At 47.3% G+C, this 19,322-nt stretch overlaps 1 protein-coding gene across 1 annotated transcript in view; it reads right to left on the bottom strand.

Moving 5' to 3' along the window:
• Positions 1–19,322, bottom strand: part of LRRC75A (leucine rich repeat containing 75A) — a 64,578-nt gene that overhangs the window by 15,442 nt on the left and 29,814 nt on the right. The window contains exon 3 of the mRNA XM_071764804.1: positions 8,579–8,691. Within this exon, the coding sequence (XP_071620905.1) occupies positions 8,579–8,691 (113 nt within the window). The remainder of the gene's footprint in view (positions 1–8,578; positions 8,692–19,322) is intronic.

Raw genomic sequence — 19,322 nt, 5'->3', positions numbered from 1 at the left:
TGTCTGATGCTAAAGTGTCAAACTGGAAGGAAATGAGTCATGTCTGGGTCTGGGTCTGGGTCACCCCTAGGAGCCTGACCCTGAGGCTCCCAGGGGACAGAGGGAAACTCCTGGTTATGAGCAACTGGATCAACCAGGGCTGCAAGGAGCTGGGTCTGAGATGCAGGAACCCATAGCAGCAAAGCTCCAGCCATGCTGGGCCTGCATTCCACTGCCCACATCTCCTCGTGCAGGGCTCACAACCTCTCTGGTCTAACTCTCCCCCTCCTGGGCTCTTCTGCCTCTGTCAGCCCCACAGCATCACAGAAGGAAAAAAGAAAACCTGGATCCAGCCCAAATACACCTTTGGTGTCCCTTTGAAGCACACAATGCCCGAACACCACCATCCCAAACCTTCACCTCAGTTCAGCTCTTCACTTCCCTGTGGCAGCAAGGAGCAGCAGTGCTCCCAGCACCCTTGTACCCATCCTCACTGCTGTTGTAAAGCATTATTTTCAAAGAAAATTCAAATTTCAAAGAGAGCAGCAGCAGCAGGTGCAGGGGGTTGAAACTCAGCCCAACAGCGAGCTGGAGCCCTGAGCTGAAGATGGATGGCCCTGCTGAAATCCTTCATTTCCCACTGCTAACGATGCACGACGTGAAAGGGCTTGAAAAAAAAACCAAACTCTTTTAAAAGCCTCTATCAAACCTTCATCATAAAGCTTGATTTCTTCCTAATTGGGAAATATAGCCAGGGGTGACAGCCATGCTGGGGCTGTCTGGTAATGAGGTGGGAATGGCTGGTGGGGGGAGCAGGGCAGGACCAGAGAGCAGCTCCCTGCAGGGGCAGCAGCTGAGCCCTGGGCAAGGGAGGGGGAATCTGGCATTGCCAGCTGAAAAAGGAGTAAGGCAGTGGCTGTTTGAGACAAGACAAATCATCCTGAAGTGTTTGGAGGACTTCCAAAGCAGTGAGGAAGCACATGTGTGTGGGGATTAATTATTTCACCAGCTGATTCCCTGCTTTAATAACAGTTTCTGTGAGCTGATTCTGCAGCACAGCTTGTGTGAATAGGTTTAAATAATTACTGCCATGTGCCAAAAGCAAATCTAATTTCCACTCCCTCAAGAGGCAGAGGAAGTAGAAGAGTAATTATTTTTAAAAATAAATAAATAAATTAATAATAATTTAATAAAATCATCACACTTTTCACAGCCAAAGGCCTTTTCTATTCAGCCACAGGACTAGAAAATATTTAAGAGACCACAAGCACTTAAATGCAAGGAGGTGGGATGGATGTTCCCTCCAAGGGGAGGAAAACTAGGGGGTTATTTCTTAGTCCAGAAGGAAAGGGAAACTAGGGGGTTATTTGTTAGTCCAGCAGGAGAGGAAAGGATGGAGAAGGAGGAATGGCTCAAAATGGAGGTCTGAAATCACAAAACCTGTGATTTCAGGTAGTGCCTGTGACTACCTGAAGCTTTCAAGGCTGCAGCAAGAGCATGAGCAAGCTCAGGAAAGCACAGAGGTAGGAAGGGATGTTCCACAGCTCTTAAGTCACCTCATCCCAGCCTCGGGGGGGGTTTTCAGGTTATTTTCTAGTACTTCTGGCTGTCAGTTCAGCAAGAGAACAGCAAAGACAAATCAAGCATTTGTTAGGGTTTATATTCATCTGTGGGAGGGGGAAAAGGGTGCTCTGCTGTTTGGGTTAATTGTTTTAAATTCTGGAGCAAGCCAGAAGAGCTGTGGAGGGCAAGGAACAGGGTGAGGGCTCATTTTTCAAAGTGAGTCAATGGAAAACCTTAAGCCCCTCCCAACAGGACAGTTTACCCCCTCACACCTACCCGGGTGGCATTGCAGTTCATGCATTATTTACAGTTTATGCAGTAGGTCTCTGCTAGCCCCAACTCCTGACTGAGCACAGTGTGACAGGGCTGGCACAGCAGCTGGGCTGGCACATGGGAAGGAGCTGTGGCCTCACCACAATTAGGGATAAACTTCTCCAGCAAAATGACAGCCACGAGATGACATTGGGCTCACCTGCAACTCCTCTTTGGCTACACAGAGAAGGGAGACAGACTGAAAGACTGACAGAGCCAGGATGTGCTGGTGCTGGATAATGCAGGTGAAGCCAGGGAGGCAGCCAATTATGCACCAAAAGGTTTAGGAGGTTGGATGTGTCCCAGGAATAAAGATCAGAACCAACATAGGACAGAAACCTGATCAAAAACCAGGACATTTATTTGCAAGGAGCCTCCTCTGAACCTGCAGAATGGTGACAGGAATAACCACACGATTCCATTTACTGAGCTCTGTAACACTGGAAACCAGAGATCCCTAATGCTGCCCAGCAAAGCACCCAAACCCAGAGGATACCAACCTCAATGGTTGAAACTGTCTGCTCCCTGTGGCTCACATGGCACAAAATCTCTTCCTTTGCAGTGAGGAGAGGAGAGGAGAGAAGACTGGAGTTCAATCAGAAGGAAACCACAACAATTATGTAGTCCAACTGCTTGACCACTTCAGTGCTGACCCAAAGTTAAGGCAAGTAATTAAAGGCATTGCCCAGATGTCTCAAGCACTGCCAGGCGTGGGGCATTGATGACCTCTCCAGGAAGCTTGTTCCTGAGTTTGAACACACTTCTGTTTGAACACAGAATGTCAAAGCATCCCTTGCTCACGCACACAGATGCAGGCAGCTGATCCTTGTCCCACAAACCCCTCCTGGGGGGTCAGGTTGCAGCACTGTGCTCTCTGGAGCTGTGCCAGTTCATGAGCAACCCACTGGCCTGTGATAAGCAGCCCAATGTATCATCTGATTTCAGCCAGATGATTTAAACTCACTGCACATCTGGGAAATTTAACTGGTACTTTCATCTCTGCTGCACAAAGGGCCCCGCAGCGAGCAGCCCTGGCTGGAAGACTCCGAGCAGTGCCCAGCAACAGTTCCACCTTCCAGATGCTGCTGCAAGAGTCAGCAAAAATTAACTAATTTTCAGCCAATCTGGTGGCCAGATAACTCACAGTGGAGATGAAGAACAAAACGGGTGATTTCTCCAGCTGCTCACCCTCCCTACTTGGCACATCTCAGGGTTTGCAAAATGCCCCTGTTTCCCAACAAATGTGGGGAGCAGACCCAACAGGTGCAGAAGAAATCAGATTTCCCCTGAGTATGAGCTACAACCAACCCAGATGGCAGCTTCTTTAGCTGCCACAAACAGCATGCTGTGGAATTATTTCTTAATTACAGCCTTTATAAATATTTGCTCCCCCTGATTTGCTGTGCTCCACCTTCCCCTCCCCCACACCAGGCATTTAATTTGCTCACATCTCAGTCCTGTTTTCATCGCCCCAAAGGTCATTCCAGTGCCTCCAACTCTTTAAATTCAACAACAAACATCACAGCACTTTCCAGCCTCTCTAGAACTGAAGGCCACCCTGCCAGCTAGAACTGACTGACGTTTGCTGACATGTCAGGGGACCCTGGCAGGACCACCCCGGGCTCCATCAACATCAAAGTGAGTCTCCCCTCTGCAAGGCATCTACAGGGCTTTTTTTTCCCCAGGCTGGGTCTTGTCTCAGGTCAGTCTGCACACAGATTTCCTCTGAGGACTGCACTTTTTAACTGCTGAGGGCACTTTGAAGCACATGAGCAAGCAGAAATGGTCTGTCCTGCTGGAGACAGATGAAGTGGGCAGAAAACTCAAGGGGGAAGAGCAGGGATGGGTTGGGGCAGCCTGGAGCGAAGCTCTGCAGTGCTGAGTGAGTGGCAGGGTGCTGCAGAGCCCAGACCATTCTGGGTCACATCAGGGTCTATCAAGTGCAGAATCTGTGTCTGGATGTTAATGTCTAGGGAAAGGATCTAGGGCTCTATTCAATTACTCCTCCCCAGAAAACCCTCCCAGATTCCCATGTTTTGGAGACTCCTTGAGCCAAGGCTGCAGCCTGAGCTATGTTTTTTGATGGCCACTGACAAAGCTGTTCTTAATTTCTTTCTGAACTCTCTGATTTTGGGCCCTTCAACATCATTTCACCAGGAGACTTGGGAAGAAAAACGATTCCTTCTGTTTGTTTCCAGCCTGTTACTTGCTGATGCTGAAGCTTTGCTCTAACATTTGCTGCTGGGCTGGGGGCAGCTTGGAGCCAGCTCAGAGCATCCTCACTGCACCACCAGGTTTGTCCCTCCCTGTTTGATGCACACATGCTGATTCAGGGGAAAAGTGCACACCAGGGACAACCCAATATCCTGGTATTTATACCCCACTCGCCTTAAGAGAGCATTATTTAAAACAAAAGCTGCTTAGTGCTGCACATGATTGACTTTAAAATGACTTAGCTTTTTTTTTTTTTTTTTTTTTGGATAGAAGATTCATTGGATTTTCTACAAAACAAAGAGGAGAGAGTGCTGCAGCACATACCTGGCTGTAGATTGCTGCATCTCAGCAGGGTGTCCTCCAAGGGTCCTGATTTCCCAGGGATAAGCTGGCTCCCAACAGCCTGGCTGGTGCTGGTGGAGATGAGGCAGCTGCCATATGGGGGCCCAGAGTGCAGTCACCAGTGCTTGTCAGCATCTCTTTCTTTTTTGGGAAGCAGCCTAGCCTGGCTCAACCTGCCCACCCCACTCACTCAGCCCCATCTGTTGGATACCAGGGTGGAGCAAAAAATTCTGGCCAGTGAACTTGGTGCACTCACAGAACCAGCCCCAAAAGATTGCTCTGGTTCAGCTATCTTGGAAAAATGGACTTTCCACAAAGGAGCCCCTGCCCAAGCTGTTTTGAAGCCATAGAGACCATCAAAGAGCAAAAATACACAAAGAACTGTGCTTCCCTTTGTGTGCCAAAGGGAATAAATCTGTCAGGAACCCAGAAGCAGCATCATGTGGAGGAGCACTGAGAACAGAACAACTGACAGGTCAAATCATGGGTTGTTTCAGTCCCAAGCATAGAGGAGATAAGAAGTCATATCTTGAGTAACCTTAAAAAGTCCAAAGACTCACAGACTGGCAGCTGCAGGAAACAATCCATGGCTATGGAGGAGACAGAGATGAGAAGGAAAGAAGTGATGAGAAGTGTACTTCTGGGATATGTGTTGTAAAATTCCCCACATCCAAATATTTCTCCCACCTCCTTATTGTCACCTGAACTTCCAAAAGGTTTCTCTTTCCCTCCCTTTTTTTTCTAACCACATGTGATGCCCTGAACCACAGTAGACCTGCTCCTTGCCTGTGCTGTGTGAGGCTGAGAACCACACCAAACAGCTGATACAGCCCTGCTGGAGCACAGCCCCTCCCATGCTCTGCAGCATCCCAACAGTTTCCAAACATTTGTGCCAAAGAACAGAAAATACACTGGGTTTACCTAGGCTGGCTGAGTGCTGCATAAACCAGACCAAACTGAAGGCATCTTCCACAGGAGCTGCTGTAGGTGATGCTGTGTCCCAAAGGCTTAGCTGCCTTCTGACTTCTGTGTTACTCCAGGTCTTCCCATCACATTAAGTCACAGTTCCCTTACAGAAGGATTACTCAGTGCCCATGGTTAACCCTCACCATCCCCAGCCAGCAGTGCTCAGGCAGGGACAGCCCTGGGTGTCCCATGGCTCTGTGGGACCTGCTGCCCAGGGACTCCCTCCCACACAGACAACAAGGAACCCAATGACAAGGGACAACCAGACATCAGACATCTTGCAAGGTGCTTTTGGTGGCCATTTAATATTTCCAGAGGAAATATCTGGTGTGCCTCGGCCAGACTGAGATTTGAATGCTGAACCACAGCAATTTGCAAGAGATTAAATTCTCATTTCCAAATGCTCTTGGTACAGATCATCACAAAAGTAGGGTAGGAGAAGCTTGGAGGTGGCCTCTCTTGTGCTCTCTGGGCAATTAACAGAAATAACAGAGTAAATAACCACAATATTTCTACCACTGCAGGATACAGCCAGGGAAAAGCTCTGCTCTGCCTTAGCAGCCCCTTATTAACAATTGCCACGCACAGGCAGGCAGCAGCTGGTATTGAGAGCCTGCCCTGGGAAAGGAATTGCTTTCTGCCTGCATCCAGACCACAATCATCTCAGAGACAAACAGAGCTCTGTGTCCCCAGCCAAGGCACGGCTGGCCAGAGGTGGCTGGGAGCTCTGCAACGACATGACCAGGACAAACACCAGCAGGATCCTGCCCTGGAGGGTCACAGCCTATCCCATCCTGTCGAGTAATGCATTTTTTTGATCCACCACCAAATCACAGCAGGTGTTTTGCTCCTCAGATGGATGTCAGGATGAGGAGTCAGACTCAGTGACCACACAGGTGTCACCAGACTGCAGACCTCAGACACTGTGATGGCAAATGTCAGATCACCATAGCTAGAAGCACCTCTGTCCCTCACCCATGTCCTCCTGTGGGATGCAGGACCTTCCCTGTAACCCAGGGCCAAGATGAAGCCTGATGGCCTCAGTTCCCAATCTCATGCAGCCTAAAGAACCACCAAGAATCAGGGTTTTGCTTTTCTCCATCCCAAACACATGCATGAAGCCACACGCCACGTAGGGAGATGCAGGAAGATTTGGATGAGTGATTTCCAACAACCCCCCAAGTCACAGCAACATCCCAGACTGATTTTTGTAGCATTTGCTCCACATACTGTAAAGGACTTTGCTGCTGTCCCTTCGGATCTCCAGGACAGCCACATTACACAGGACAAAATAAAGCCCCACTGACACAGACAGATGAGATCACCCACTCCTGGGTCCTCAAGTTCTCCAGCCCACAGATCCTCAGCTATGCTGCAGCAGCTCCCAGCACGCCTGCTGTGCATGCACACACATACACACAGATGGGATTTTAATGAAGAGGAGAAACAGCATAATTCTTGCTCCAGCCTCCTCCCACCAACAGCAGATTTGGGTTGGATGCTCTGAAGTGACCGTTTGTTGCAGGAGCTACAACTTCCATCACTCGCCCACAAGCTCCCAGCTTTAGCTGAGGATTTGCATCCACAAATATTCCCTTTCTGTTTTCATAAGGAAGGGAACATTATTGACATGCACTTGGGCTTCCCCCTCATGAAAACTCTCATTTTTTCTTTTTTGGGTTTTTTTGTTGTTTTTTTTTTGCTTCACAAGGGCTTTGTAGAGAAATGCAGGCAAATATGAAAAATCAGCACCCGGCATTCCTCCAGGACAGAATTATTTTGTGTCCCTGATGAAATTAGGAGTGGGATGTTAAAAGAACACTCCCCTACCAACAAAATAAGGCTGCTTATCCTCCACAAGTTCATCACTAAATCACAATACAATTCTCTTTTGTTTGAACAGGTCTGTGTACAACCAAGTGCAATGGAGAATACCCAACCTGCAGGTAACCACAGGTTAAAAGCTGCCACAGCCTGATGAAACCTCCTGACTTCCCAAAAACTGTCCCAAACTATTGGTTTGCACATTCAGGTGGGTATTTCCCAGGTGATTTCTAATGGCTTCACATCAGAGGGTCTTGAGAGAGCAAAGGGGGGAGCTCAGCCTGACTCCCAGATGTAAAGCAGGACCCCGAAGTGTTCTTCCTCCAGGAAATGCTATCGCTCCTGTGCACAGCAGAGACGTGGGCAGCAAACACAGGGAACACACTGGCCACAACTCTCCAGGGATGGGAAAAACTCAGCAAAGCCACGTTGGCCATTTCCCCTGGGAAACACCTCCTCCCTCCCCACGAAGTGTGCAAGCCCGTGCTGCAAAGTAACTACAGACACGTGGAGCTTTTGTCACCAGTTTTGCCTTTGTGCTGCTCAAGGCAAGTGCTTGGCAGGAGGAGCAGGGAGATTCCAGGATCTAATTCAACACTTGCTAGTTAAACACTGGATTGTAATCGTGTCCTGAGGCAGAGCCAGAGACATACAAATTACTTTAGCAGGCTGGTTTCATCCTCCTGCTCTTGGCTACCCCACCGGGCAAAAAGCTGATTTCCATTCTAGATGTTTAATATAAATGCATGTGATTCAGAGGGAGGCATGGAGACAGCAAGGGAGAGAGAGACAGATTGATAAAATGCAAAAAAAATAAGGTCATTTGGCACAGGTCTGGGTGCTCTGGTGCCAGGCAGCACAGCAGAGCAGGGCAGCCAACATAGAGAGCATCTCCCTTGATTTGGCTCTTTGTGTGCACACACCAAATGTAATGACTGGGGTGAAATGGAAAGGGAAAACCCCAGCTGGAAGATGGAAGGTTGAGGTTTTCCAGCCAATTCCCACTCCCCAAGCACTACTGTGCTGCTCTCCTCTGCAACCAGGATAAGAAAATGGAAAAGGAGGAAAACACCTCTGGATGAGAGCATAAAGCAACCTGATAACACAAACATTCATGGCAGGAACACTGGAGACTGGAAATAACTGAGGATTTGGGAAGTTGTGGCAAGCTGAGAAGGTTTTGACCTCCCGACTCCCTTGTAGCCCAAGTTAATGGATTTAAGCATTTTCCTTCCTCGTGGTAGATTTGTTTCTCCTGTTGCTCCAGGTGTGCAAAGGGCAGCTCCCACCAGCCCCCCAAAACACACATCACACCCAAAACATTGTGGAAGGACGCAAGGAGCAGGGAGGGGACAGTGGCTTTCCAAAGCTGACTCACCAGGACTGTGGCTTCCTCTTCATGATGCCCTGGCGTCTCCACTGCGAGTGGGGGCTGAGGTGGTAGGTGAGCTGCCTGCAAAGCTTTTCCATGGCCCCAAGGGAGTCCCCCTCCTGCAAAGACAAAGGAGGGATGATGGATGAGGTATCTGCAGCATTACCACTGCACCTGCAGGATGCTCCCACCCCAGAGTGGCTCCCTGCTAGGAGTCATATGAGACCACACTCAAAATCATGACGGGAAAGCCAAGAGCAGAGTCTCCTCCCTGCAGAGGGCCCCTTTCCCCATCGTTCCTCCTCTGTCTCTGCCTGCCTCCAGCCCTCTGGAGAAGCAGAAGGCTGCTCACTGCCAGGAGGAGCCCACAGATTCATGAGATTTTAATCCCTTAACAAATTTCAGCTGGGAGAGGGATTCATGGCACACACCCCATCTACAATCTGCAACGGGATCTCATTCATCTGAGAATCGGGGGGAGAGTGGCACGAGCTGAGCCTCATCTCCCCCCTCAGCAGATCAGGGCCCCCAGGCACATGCTGGGGACCACCAGCTCCCAACCCTGGCTCCAGCCCTGAGAGAAGAGCTCTGGATGAAGGGATGGAGCAACAGCCATTGACATGGGAATCAGTTAAACCCCAAGGATAAACGAGTGACAAGTCTGGGCTAGGTGCCAGGTTCACCACTCTTGTGTCCTGCTAAACGTGCCTTGGTTCCTCCAGGAGGTCCCATTTTATCCTCACTGATGGTCTCACAGGACCATCTCAGTCCTATCAGCACCCCAGCACAGGTCCCCTCAGTGAGGTATTACCCATCTGCACACCACAATCCACCACATACAACCTATCCTTGGATGGGTTCCTCACTGCTCTGCTGGTGGAAGGAGGGAGGCGGCACCATGGGAAAGCCAGTATGGGATGAACAGGAGTGTGTTTTCACTGAGGACAGAAAACCCCACACTGTCACAAACCAAATTTCTGCTCCAAAAGAAGCAGCCAGAGAGCTCAGAGGAGGATGCATAGCATGTGAGAAAGCCTTGTGATAAAGACGTTATTGCAAATTAATTTGTTTTCATTAAGAAATGAATCACCTGCTCCTCGCCCAGCAGCAGGATAGGATCCCTGGTGGGGTGCAGAGCACTTGAGGGGTTGCACTGGGGCCAAACATTGTGTAAAATAGGCCAACATTAATGATTAAAGGGCCCTGGTAAAGAATTCCCACTGCAGCACAGCAGGGGATTGACCCAAATTAGAACAATTAGCCTTTGTCTTGGGTTAGAGGAAGCGACAGATTTTAGCTGTGTTACTACATGGTCCCATGTTTCTGTCACTCACAATCCATCCCTGGATCTGCACTGCAAGTCTGAACAGGCAAGAAATCCCATATTAGCCCTCCCAAACCATGATTTGCACTGAATTAAAAATGAAATTAACTTTTTTTCCCCACCTTTTTTTCTTTCTTTTAATTTTCAAGCTTGCAACATCCCTCTGTGAATGCTGCAGGGTTTGCAGCTGCTGCTTTGGTGCATCAAAAACTCCATCCATGCACAAACCATGGCAGCCCCAGAGAAAGTGCACTCAGCTGTTCCTTGCACGTGAAATATTTGGTGTGGAGACCCCTCAGCCAAGATGTTTGCTTTCCATACAGTTCAGTGGACACTGAACCTTAAAACATGACCTATGTCAGACCTAGGTAATACAGAATGACCAATTTCCTTCCAGATCCTCCTCCTCATTTTATTTGTCTCAGGTGATTAGGTAGGACAACAGGTAATAGTTTAGACTATTAAGCAAAAAATATCAGAGAAAAAAACAAAACAAACCCAACTATGTACTCAACAATACAGAGAGTTGTTACACAGTAAAACAAAGACATAAAATACTGAGCCCTAGGACAGATCATCCTCAATGGCTTTTGACAGGCATCAAATCAGTTATTACACATTAGCATGAAGCAAAGGAGAGCAAAACCCCTGTAACCAATGCTAATGTAGGGACAGACTTTGGGGGTTGGGAAGGATAAGAAGGAAATGATGAATAAATGTCATCTCAGCACTGTGAAAGAGCCCCATGTGCAAAGCTTCTCCATGCCAGGAGATCCTGAACACACATCAAAGATGATGGGTCACAGGCACCTCCAAGTCACGAGAAGCCATAGATACCCAGGTCAACCCAGCAGCCAGGAAAAAATTTTGCATACCCAAAACCTGGAGCTGTTCCTGCAGCTCTACAAAGGGCTTTCCCTGGCTGCTGGCACCAGAGCAGCATCCTGCTCCTCAGCTCCGTGGCCCCAGGGTTTTATAGAAACCGAATTTACAACGCCTTCCCTTTTGATGTAGTCATGTGGAACTGAAGTCATCTAATGGCTTTCTGGTTTTCTTTTTTTTCCTTCCTTTCTTCCTTTTTTTTCCCCCTCCCCCCACTGCTTTCAAAAGCATGGGGCTAAATCACAGCCTATTGCTGCCTGCAGACATCTGTGCTGCAGCCAGCCCTGGCCCCAGCAAGCCACTGCCAGACTTTCCTTTTGAAGCCCTAATGGGGTTTTTCCCAGCAAACTGTCCTCCTCCTGTGAGACCAGGAGCTGAGGAGGTAAGAAAGGCTCTAAATCCACTGCTCTTCTCTTATCAAAGTGCACACCATGCCCACACCCAGCCAGCAGTAAGCACTCAGGTTGGTGTGGGACAATCTCAGGTTGGTGTTGGCTCAGTGGTTGCTCCTACCTACAAACCCATCCAGGTGTGAAGGGCAGGATCCATGCCAGCAACAAACCCTTCCTGCTGCATGACTGGTTGGTCACTGAGCTCCTTGGGCAAGACATGAAAATGCACACGGAAAAATCCCTGTCATGATGTAGGGATGAGCTCTCCAGGGAGATGTCCTTAAAACAGCACTGTAAGAATACTGCAACTCCTTCTCCATTGTTTCAGACTCCCCTGAGAAGAGGCCTCAGCAGATGAGGAATGAGCAATGAGGTGGGTGATGCCCAAAGACACACAGGTATGGTGTGGTGGGTGTAGGTGATACATTTTGTCCACACAGAGGAAAACAAAAAATCCAAATATAGTGACAGTATGGCTTTCAATGGACCCATTTGACCTCATAATGCCCCCATGCAAAAATTCTTTTGAAAATAAATCGAGGCCATTTTAATTCAAATTAGAGAAATGGTACAAATGTAATAAAGGCCATTTTAATATGAATTAGGTTGTTCCCAGAAGAGTTCACTGTAACTGAGCTAATCCACTTGCTTTCTCCTGAGTTTCCCCAGGTACACAGCCACGGGGCAAACAGTGCTCAAGCCTCCCCCTGCTTGAGGTTGAGGCCAAGCACTCAGTGGCAGCAGAAGACACCCCAATGGCTTCTAAGGAATGTGCCCCAGAATTAATTCACATCATGAAATGGCCAAGAAGAGGCCAGCTGGTCCTGGAAGAGAATGAAGGTCTTTCATAAGAGAAGCAGCATTTAGCTTCTTATAGGAAAATGTATTTTTTTGGCATGGGAAATTCAGATTTGGGTTTAGTGACCCTACTGTCAGTATGGCTCCAGCAGCAAACTTACTTCAGAGTCCTTCCCAAGCTCTGCCTACATCCCTCTCCAGCCATCCACGTAACAGCAGGAGGCTTGAAAAGGCAACAAAAACAAACTTGGTGGTAGAGCTGGGTCCATTTGGGCCACAGGCATGGGAACAGCTAGTGTGCTGTCAAATTACCAACTAGAGCCAGTTCCCTTTCTTGGAGGCTCTCTGCCAGAAAAGGAGCATCTCCACCTTGGATAAATCTTCCATTTCTTTTCTGTAATGTTGTATTTTACAATGACCACTGTAAGTCCACAAGAACTCAACAGATACTCAAAGCCTACCATCGCATAAGATACTATATCTGATTTTAATTCACCTAACACAGGGATATTTTTGTATAAAACTATCTCAAATATTACAAAGTGGTTTGTGGGAAATTCTACTGAGAGTATGTTAAATGATACCCAGAAACAGAAAAGCATAGAGACAGAAGTTGCAGAGAACCAGCACAAGCCAACCAAACAGCTCCAGATGTTGTTGGGATAGGTAGTGTTGTTCATACTGGAAACACCACTGCTTTCCTTCTGCTTTGCTAGGATACGGGCTGTGCCATCCAAAATTCCCTCCACTGAAGGTTGGGGTATGATCAACTGCAAGCCCTGGGCTGAGAACATGCAGCTTAAGCAGCACTTCTGGTCTTCACCACTTTATTGGAGAAACCTGACACACTGTCAGGAGCAGTGGCTGAAGGTGTCCCTTAGCAGATGGCAGGTAGTTCTTGCCAGGGCTGACAGCATCAGCTCTGGCAGCAAGTGGAGCAAAATTAATGTTTTGTGGAGTACTGGCTAACAGCAATGTAAAACTCAGTGAGGGAGAAAGTCAATGACTGGTGCAAAACATAAGTGGCCTCAGCCTGGGGACTTCTGGGCAGGAGGTGCCCACAGGGATAATCAGGCTCTTGGCTGATCCTTTGCTCCTCCCCATGCTCATTGCAGTCTGTCTTCAGAAGGCCCCATTAACTCCTTGGTCCAAAAGGAGCAACTGGCTTTGAGCAAATTACCCAAATACTCAGCCAAAAAGCATGGCACATCCATTAATTTCATGCTTGAAAAAACCCCAAACCCTCTGCTTCCAGGCAAATCTACCAATGGTGCAAATCTCCTCAGGTCAGCCCAAACCACAAAGGCACAAGGTGACCACATCTCACCATCCCATGCTGCTTGCAGAGATGGGAGTGGACATTAACCTCCTTCAAATGACCAGCAAGGTCTTGTTCCTGTTCAACTCTTACAAAGCTCTGGACCAGCTCTGGACTTGTCCTGACACCACAAAGCCATTGCCAAACCTGGGAAACCCACGGCTGAGGACATCTACCCCAGGCACCCCAATACAGTACAAGTGCTCACCTAGGGATATCAAGTACCAAGGACCCCAGTAATTAAACCCTGCCATGAATTAGCCCAAATTAGGAGGGGGCAGAGCTGCAGCAGAAGCAGCACATTGAAAGAGGAAATTTGTAGAAACAAACAAAAGAAATAGAAACCAATTTTGCAACTCAGATACTGCTGTAAGAAGTGCTCATCATCCGCTTTGACGGAAGGCCAAAGAGCAACGTGTCAGACTCTGTGTTGACACACCAAAATGAAAAGCAGTGTACAACAGGGCTTATCAAGAGAGCCAGAAGTACAAGATTAATGATATTGCAGCAACTCAGGAAGTTATTCAAAAGGATCTTGGAGTAATATTACAGTTAGACTTCAGAGAAGCAATTAAAGTAGGCAATAAAATTCAAGGTGATAGATGGCCCTGAGGGGAGCATGTAAGATAAAGAGAAATTGCAAAAAAGAATATAAAAAATTTTGTGAGAGCTACTGGAGAGTACCCAGCTCAGCTTCTGCAGCAGAAGAGAGATGAGCAGCAGTCAAAATGATGTGGGGATCAGCAGCTGACCTGTGTGCTGCTTTGCACCCATTAGTGGCACTGCCCTGTGCTGTGATGCCTGATGCCTCAGCTGAGATGAGCACAGCAAAATTGTGACACTGGAGGAGGCTTCTGAGCATCACCACTCCAACCCGTGCTCCTGATATAAACAAGATCCTCAGCCAAATAAATTGGACCCACTTCAGCACTATAAACAAAGTGACTAATGGAAGACCATTTAGATGCCAGGGTTCATTGCTGGAAGGTCACAAACCATGCTTTTAATGACAAATGCATCTGTATGCTTCTGATGGACACAGGGAGTTACCATAAAACAAAGCAGCTAAAAATCCAGAAGTGCCATTCATTACCCTGGAAATATCTCAGCAAACAACTGACTCAGGAGTTAATCACTGTCACTGGTGTAGCACAGCAAAGACAGAAAAAGACCCAAGATGCTGTGCTGGCTTGGTCTGCAAAAGGGAAGAGGGGTGGGAGGTGCCAACCTCCAACATCCACTGAAATCACTATTCAGTAAATGGTGGCACTCACCATTCTACAGGCACAGACAGGGATGACTGATTCTGGAGCCCTGGGGGTTGCAGAGCCCCTGGGCAGCTCCTCCCCATCACTCACTGCCACTGTCCCAATGTGAGCTGCAGGTAAAACTCCCCTGTGATGCAAACAGCATCATCCATCACCTGCAGACCTGTTGTCTCTACTCACCCACATGGCCCCAGGCTTCAGCAAGCTCTGCATCTCCAAGAGAGCTCCTCTATTTGCTTTCCAGGGTCTCAGTCCCTGCTTGGGGACGACAGACACAGGATGGAGATGGATTCTGGAGACTGATGGGTGCATGAGGCTTTGCATGGTGTCCCTGATACCTCCCACCATTCTGCCTTGAGCAAACATGGCTCTTCAGCCAGACCCTGCCCTAGCTGCTCTCCTGGTTATTTATCTCCCAGATGCAGGAGAACACAGAGATTTTCCCAGCCCAACAAGTCTCCTATGGAGCCTGTGCTCAGCTGCACTGCACTGGATCCCACGGGAAGCAACCCCCAGCCCAGGCTGTTAATGCTGTTGGAGTGGAGCAGGAGTGTCCCCAGGATACCACTGCAAATATTTATGTCACTCCGTGGGGGCTCTCAGCCCCTTGCCACAACCCCTGGGAGCCTTGTGACGTCCACGAGAGCCTGGGAAGGGGCAGTGACCCCCTCACATCAGTCCCCATTGCCCCCCACTGCAGGCAGGCATAGAAAGATGAATCCCAGGGCAAGGGCACAACCCTGAGAGCAACGCTCGCCTTCAGCTCATTAACCACCGTGGGACCCTCATAGGCACAAGAGAACTGGGAACTTTCTTTCTTTTTTTTTTAAGAAAAGGAAAAAGAGTAAGATCACAGCTAATAGCAGCCTTGCTCCAACCAAGCTCACCCAGCAACAGCTCCAGGAAGCAGTGAGCCTGGAGAGAAGGGAGGGTCACTTGGGCAAGTGCTCCAAGTGGATGTAAAATTACGACCGCAGACACCAGAGCTGTCCTGGGGATTTCCTGGAAAGCTGCATAGAAAGGAGAAAAGCAAAAGGGACAGAGAAATTGGGAGGATTAGCACATTACCTAATGACTGCAAGACTCTTTGAAGATGAGAGAGGGTAGGATAAAGCTCTTACCCAAATTCCCAAATATCCCAAATTGCGAGATAATCGCTTCTGAACTTTGACCAGAAATCACACTCCCTGTCATCTATGAAGAGCAATCATGGAAAATCCTGCTGGCACCTTCCCTCTCTTCAAGACCCTCTTTTCATTTCTTTACTAATTTTTTGCCTAACAGAAACAGCCCAGCTGCAGCCCCTCAGCCACCACCAGTGGTCTATCACTACAGAAGAAGCCCATTCTGTTTAAGATCCTCAAACTCTCCCTATTAATTTCTGCAAATCCACCTTGCTAACAGATCACCGGCTTGCTCAGCACCCACACACCTCTGAGTTAGGCATCCAAGTGCCCAAATCTACCCTCCAGCTGTACCACAGAAGAAGTCCCCACCACATACTCTTCAGCACTGGAGATCAATAAATAATTGTCCTGCCAGGAGGCAGAGAATCAATACAGTTCCTTCCTTTGTGGTAAATTACGCCCTGATTAAAAGCTAAATGAGCTGAACTGAAATGTCAATTAACATCAGAAAACATCAATAAAATATGTTGCTACTGTTTAACGAGTACCTGTTTCTTCATCCATCATTTCCCTCAGGGGCACATACTTGGCACTACTGGAGAGGTTGCAGGTAAAGAGTGTGGAAGGACAGACAGACCCAGATACTCAGCTTGGGGTGGGAACACCCTTATTTCTGTGCAATAACACACACCTTGCCTGCCAGAATCTTAGAAAAGATTCCAAGTCAAGCAGGGCAATGACACCCTCACCCACAGGCTCTGCTTTACCCCCAGGGGCAGCTCAGCCAGGCTGTGGAATAAAGAGATAGGGAAGAAACAACTGGCCAACTGTTACAAACTGGTAGATCCTTCCAAAATACAACTGTAGCCCACCTATTTTTCGGCATGAAAATACTTGTGCTGACCTGCCCCCTTCTCCCTTCTCTTCTGCTTTGGATTTAGCTTTGAAGTTTACTCTGGGGGCTTGGGCAACTGCTGCCTTTTGAGAAAGATCTTTTCCTGCTACTGGTTCTTTTCTTTAACCTTCTCCAACCTGCATGATGATGCTCATCCCTGACAACTGGTCTCACCCAAGATGCCCCCACTGCTCATCAAGAGAGGGGACCCTGTGCACTCGGTGCTTCCCACATTGCTTGTGTGGCACCTGACATTTTGGAGACACTGCAAAATCCATTTCCAATCTGACAAAATCCACCCTGTGGCATTTAGGAGGGTTTGCAGATGGTAACACAGTGGTTAGGAAAGGTCGTCTTATTATTATGGGAACTCAGTGAGGGGCCTGGCAATTCTGCCAGATGGCATTGAGATTTTGGGTTTAAGCATCCCAAAAGAGAGAAAAGTTTGATCAAAGTCACATTGGATTTTTTTTTTCTTTAAAAAAACCCTCAGTCAGTTCATCCAATAACCATTTGTGTTTATGCAGCCTCTTTCATCCCAAACAGTACTGCAGCATTTCAGCTCTCAAATCACAGATTCTCTATTCATTGACCCCCACATGGTATCAGTTAGGGGAGCTGGGAATGTGAGAAAGACTTCTTTGTCTCTCTGCACAGCAGGAAGAGTAGCACATGCTGCCATGCCTTAGCCCAGTACCAGAAAAAACTCAATACTTTTTAATATAAGGGATTTTTTTATGTCACTGATAAGAGGGTGCCCCAAGCTGCTCCCCCATGCCTGCCTCTTCTGCAACAAACAGCCACAGCTCTCACCACAAGCTGAGCTTCTTTCTGAGACATAACTGGTATAAAAGTCTGGAAATAGATACTTAATTCTCATAAATAGGCCACAATTGTCATAAATTAGCCCAGGCACCCAAGGGAGATGGATAGCCAGAAAGGGGGTTATCCCATTCTACAGCTATGATACTGGTGCTGTGGAGGAAATACAGATTTAGCATCTTTTACAAAGTGCTATTGCTTGAAATATAGTTAATCTATCTGACATTTCAATTGATTTATTTTATTTTAAAGAACAGGAACACTCTCCCTGGTTCCTACACTATGAAGCATGTTTAAATAAAGGGTTGCATCCTGCCACTGCTGATGTATGTTTTTAAAAAGGAGGCACCAGCAGAAGAGTGTGATGGGTCAGGCTGTCATGAATTACTCAGTATCACCATGTGCAAAGGGGCTGAGTGCCAGGGAGCAAATTCATCAAGCAGGGAGGGATAAGGACAGCAGAGGCTTCTTCCTAACACACTGGGTTGGGACAAGGAGGGTAAGGCAAGGCTCATCTCCTCTCCTTCTGCAGTCCCATTTCACACAGGAAACCAATGATTTACCAGGAATGCTTCCATCACAGCCCATCCAGACCTCACCGTTATTCCCTTTCAGCCTTAATATTTATAAAAACCTGAAAAGTGCAATTTTCCCGTTTCCAAGGCACTCTGCTCAGCTTTAGCTCACACACACAAGGGCTTTAGAGAACATTTGTGCAAAGAAAAGATGAGAAGAGGACATGACACATTAAGCTGGGAAAGAACCAGAGTTGTCACTAGTTGGGTCTGAGATTCGCAGCCAGATATTTTAAAGTATTTCAGATGCCTTAAATACCTAAGAGTGAGCTTCACAATTGGAGCAGAACCAGAAAAAAAGGAACCAAAACACAAAAGGAGCTATTAATACAGAAACAATAAAGAATATAATTAACTTAGTTGAATCCCAACCATCCCTTTTGCTTTTTTATCAGGTATTTCAGGGTTTAAAGGGGTTTCCTTCATAAATCACCTTCCTTTTGTGATGTTCCTTACAGCAAAGAACAAATAATGCTCAGTGCTCGCACAGCACTTTGCATCTGTATCTGAGAGCTTTGCAAGATGAGTGAGGTGCATTTTCCTTACACATCTAAAAGCAAAAGGAAAAGGCAAGAAGCTTGTTGTGGCTGACACTCACCTGACAGACTGTGCCTGAATGTCCCTCAATGTGTCATCACTTCTTACCTGTCATTTCAGCTCTTACTGCTATAAAAATGAGTGTGATGGCAAAAACTTGGAATGGTAATTTGAATTCCAGATCATACAATAATACGAGTGGGGGAGGAGATGGTTTATGTGCTTGGTTTGGGAATACAGGCACTGAGCTGGTGGTCATGGTATCCTGATTATATTCATCCTGTATAAACTGAGTTTATTGATATAGTTCTAGCTACATGTCAGGATAGTAAGTAAAAGCAAAAATTCTCATTTTAGCTTCAATTGATGTAGCTCCATCAAAAATAATACATTTTTAAAATGGGGGGCATACAAACTCAACATCATCTGCAAGTTAAATCCTTAAACCACAAGACTGAAGAAGGGTTTGAAACAGATTATTTCATCTAGGTCACAATAACCACTATTGCTTTCTATGATTTCTTATTTTCATGGGTGACAATTCATGTAATCAAACCCATACTACAAACCTGATCAATTTAGAGCTCACGGAGGAAAAGACATCTGAGTCATGGAAATGGCTAAGCATATATTTCTCAAATGAGACAGAAGGAGGCAAGAAAATAGATCTTTATTCTGCCCAGAGCTACAGGGGCAAAATCCATTTTGCTTCCAGTCCCAGCATGTTGCCCCTCCAGCTACATCAATTGCTTAGCAGAGTTTTTAAATGTCCTTCCTAACACACTGCTGTCACCATACATCTTGAAACATTA

Source organism: Heliangelus exortis, chromosome 21 (genome assembly GCF_036169615.1).
Source record: "Heliangelus exortis chromosome 21, bHelExo1.hap1, whole genome shotgun sequence".
In the NCBI taxonomy this organism is placed as follows: domain Eukaryota; kingdom Metazoa; phylum Chordata; class Aves; order Apodiformes; family Trochilidae; genus Heliangelus; species Heliangelus exortis.
This window is presented reverse-complemented; position numbering and strand designations above follow the sequence as displayed.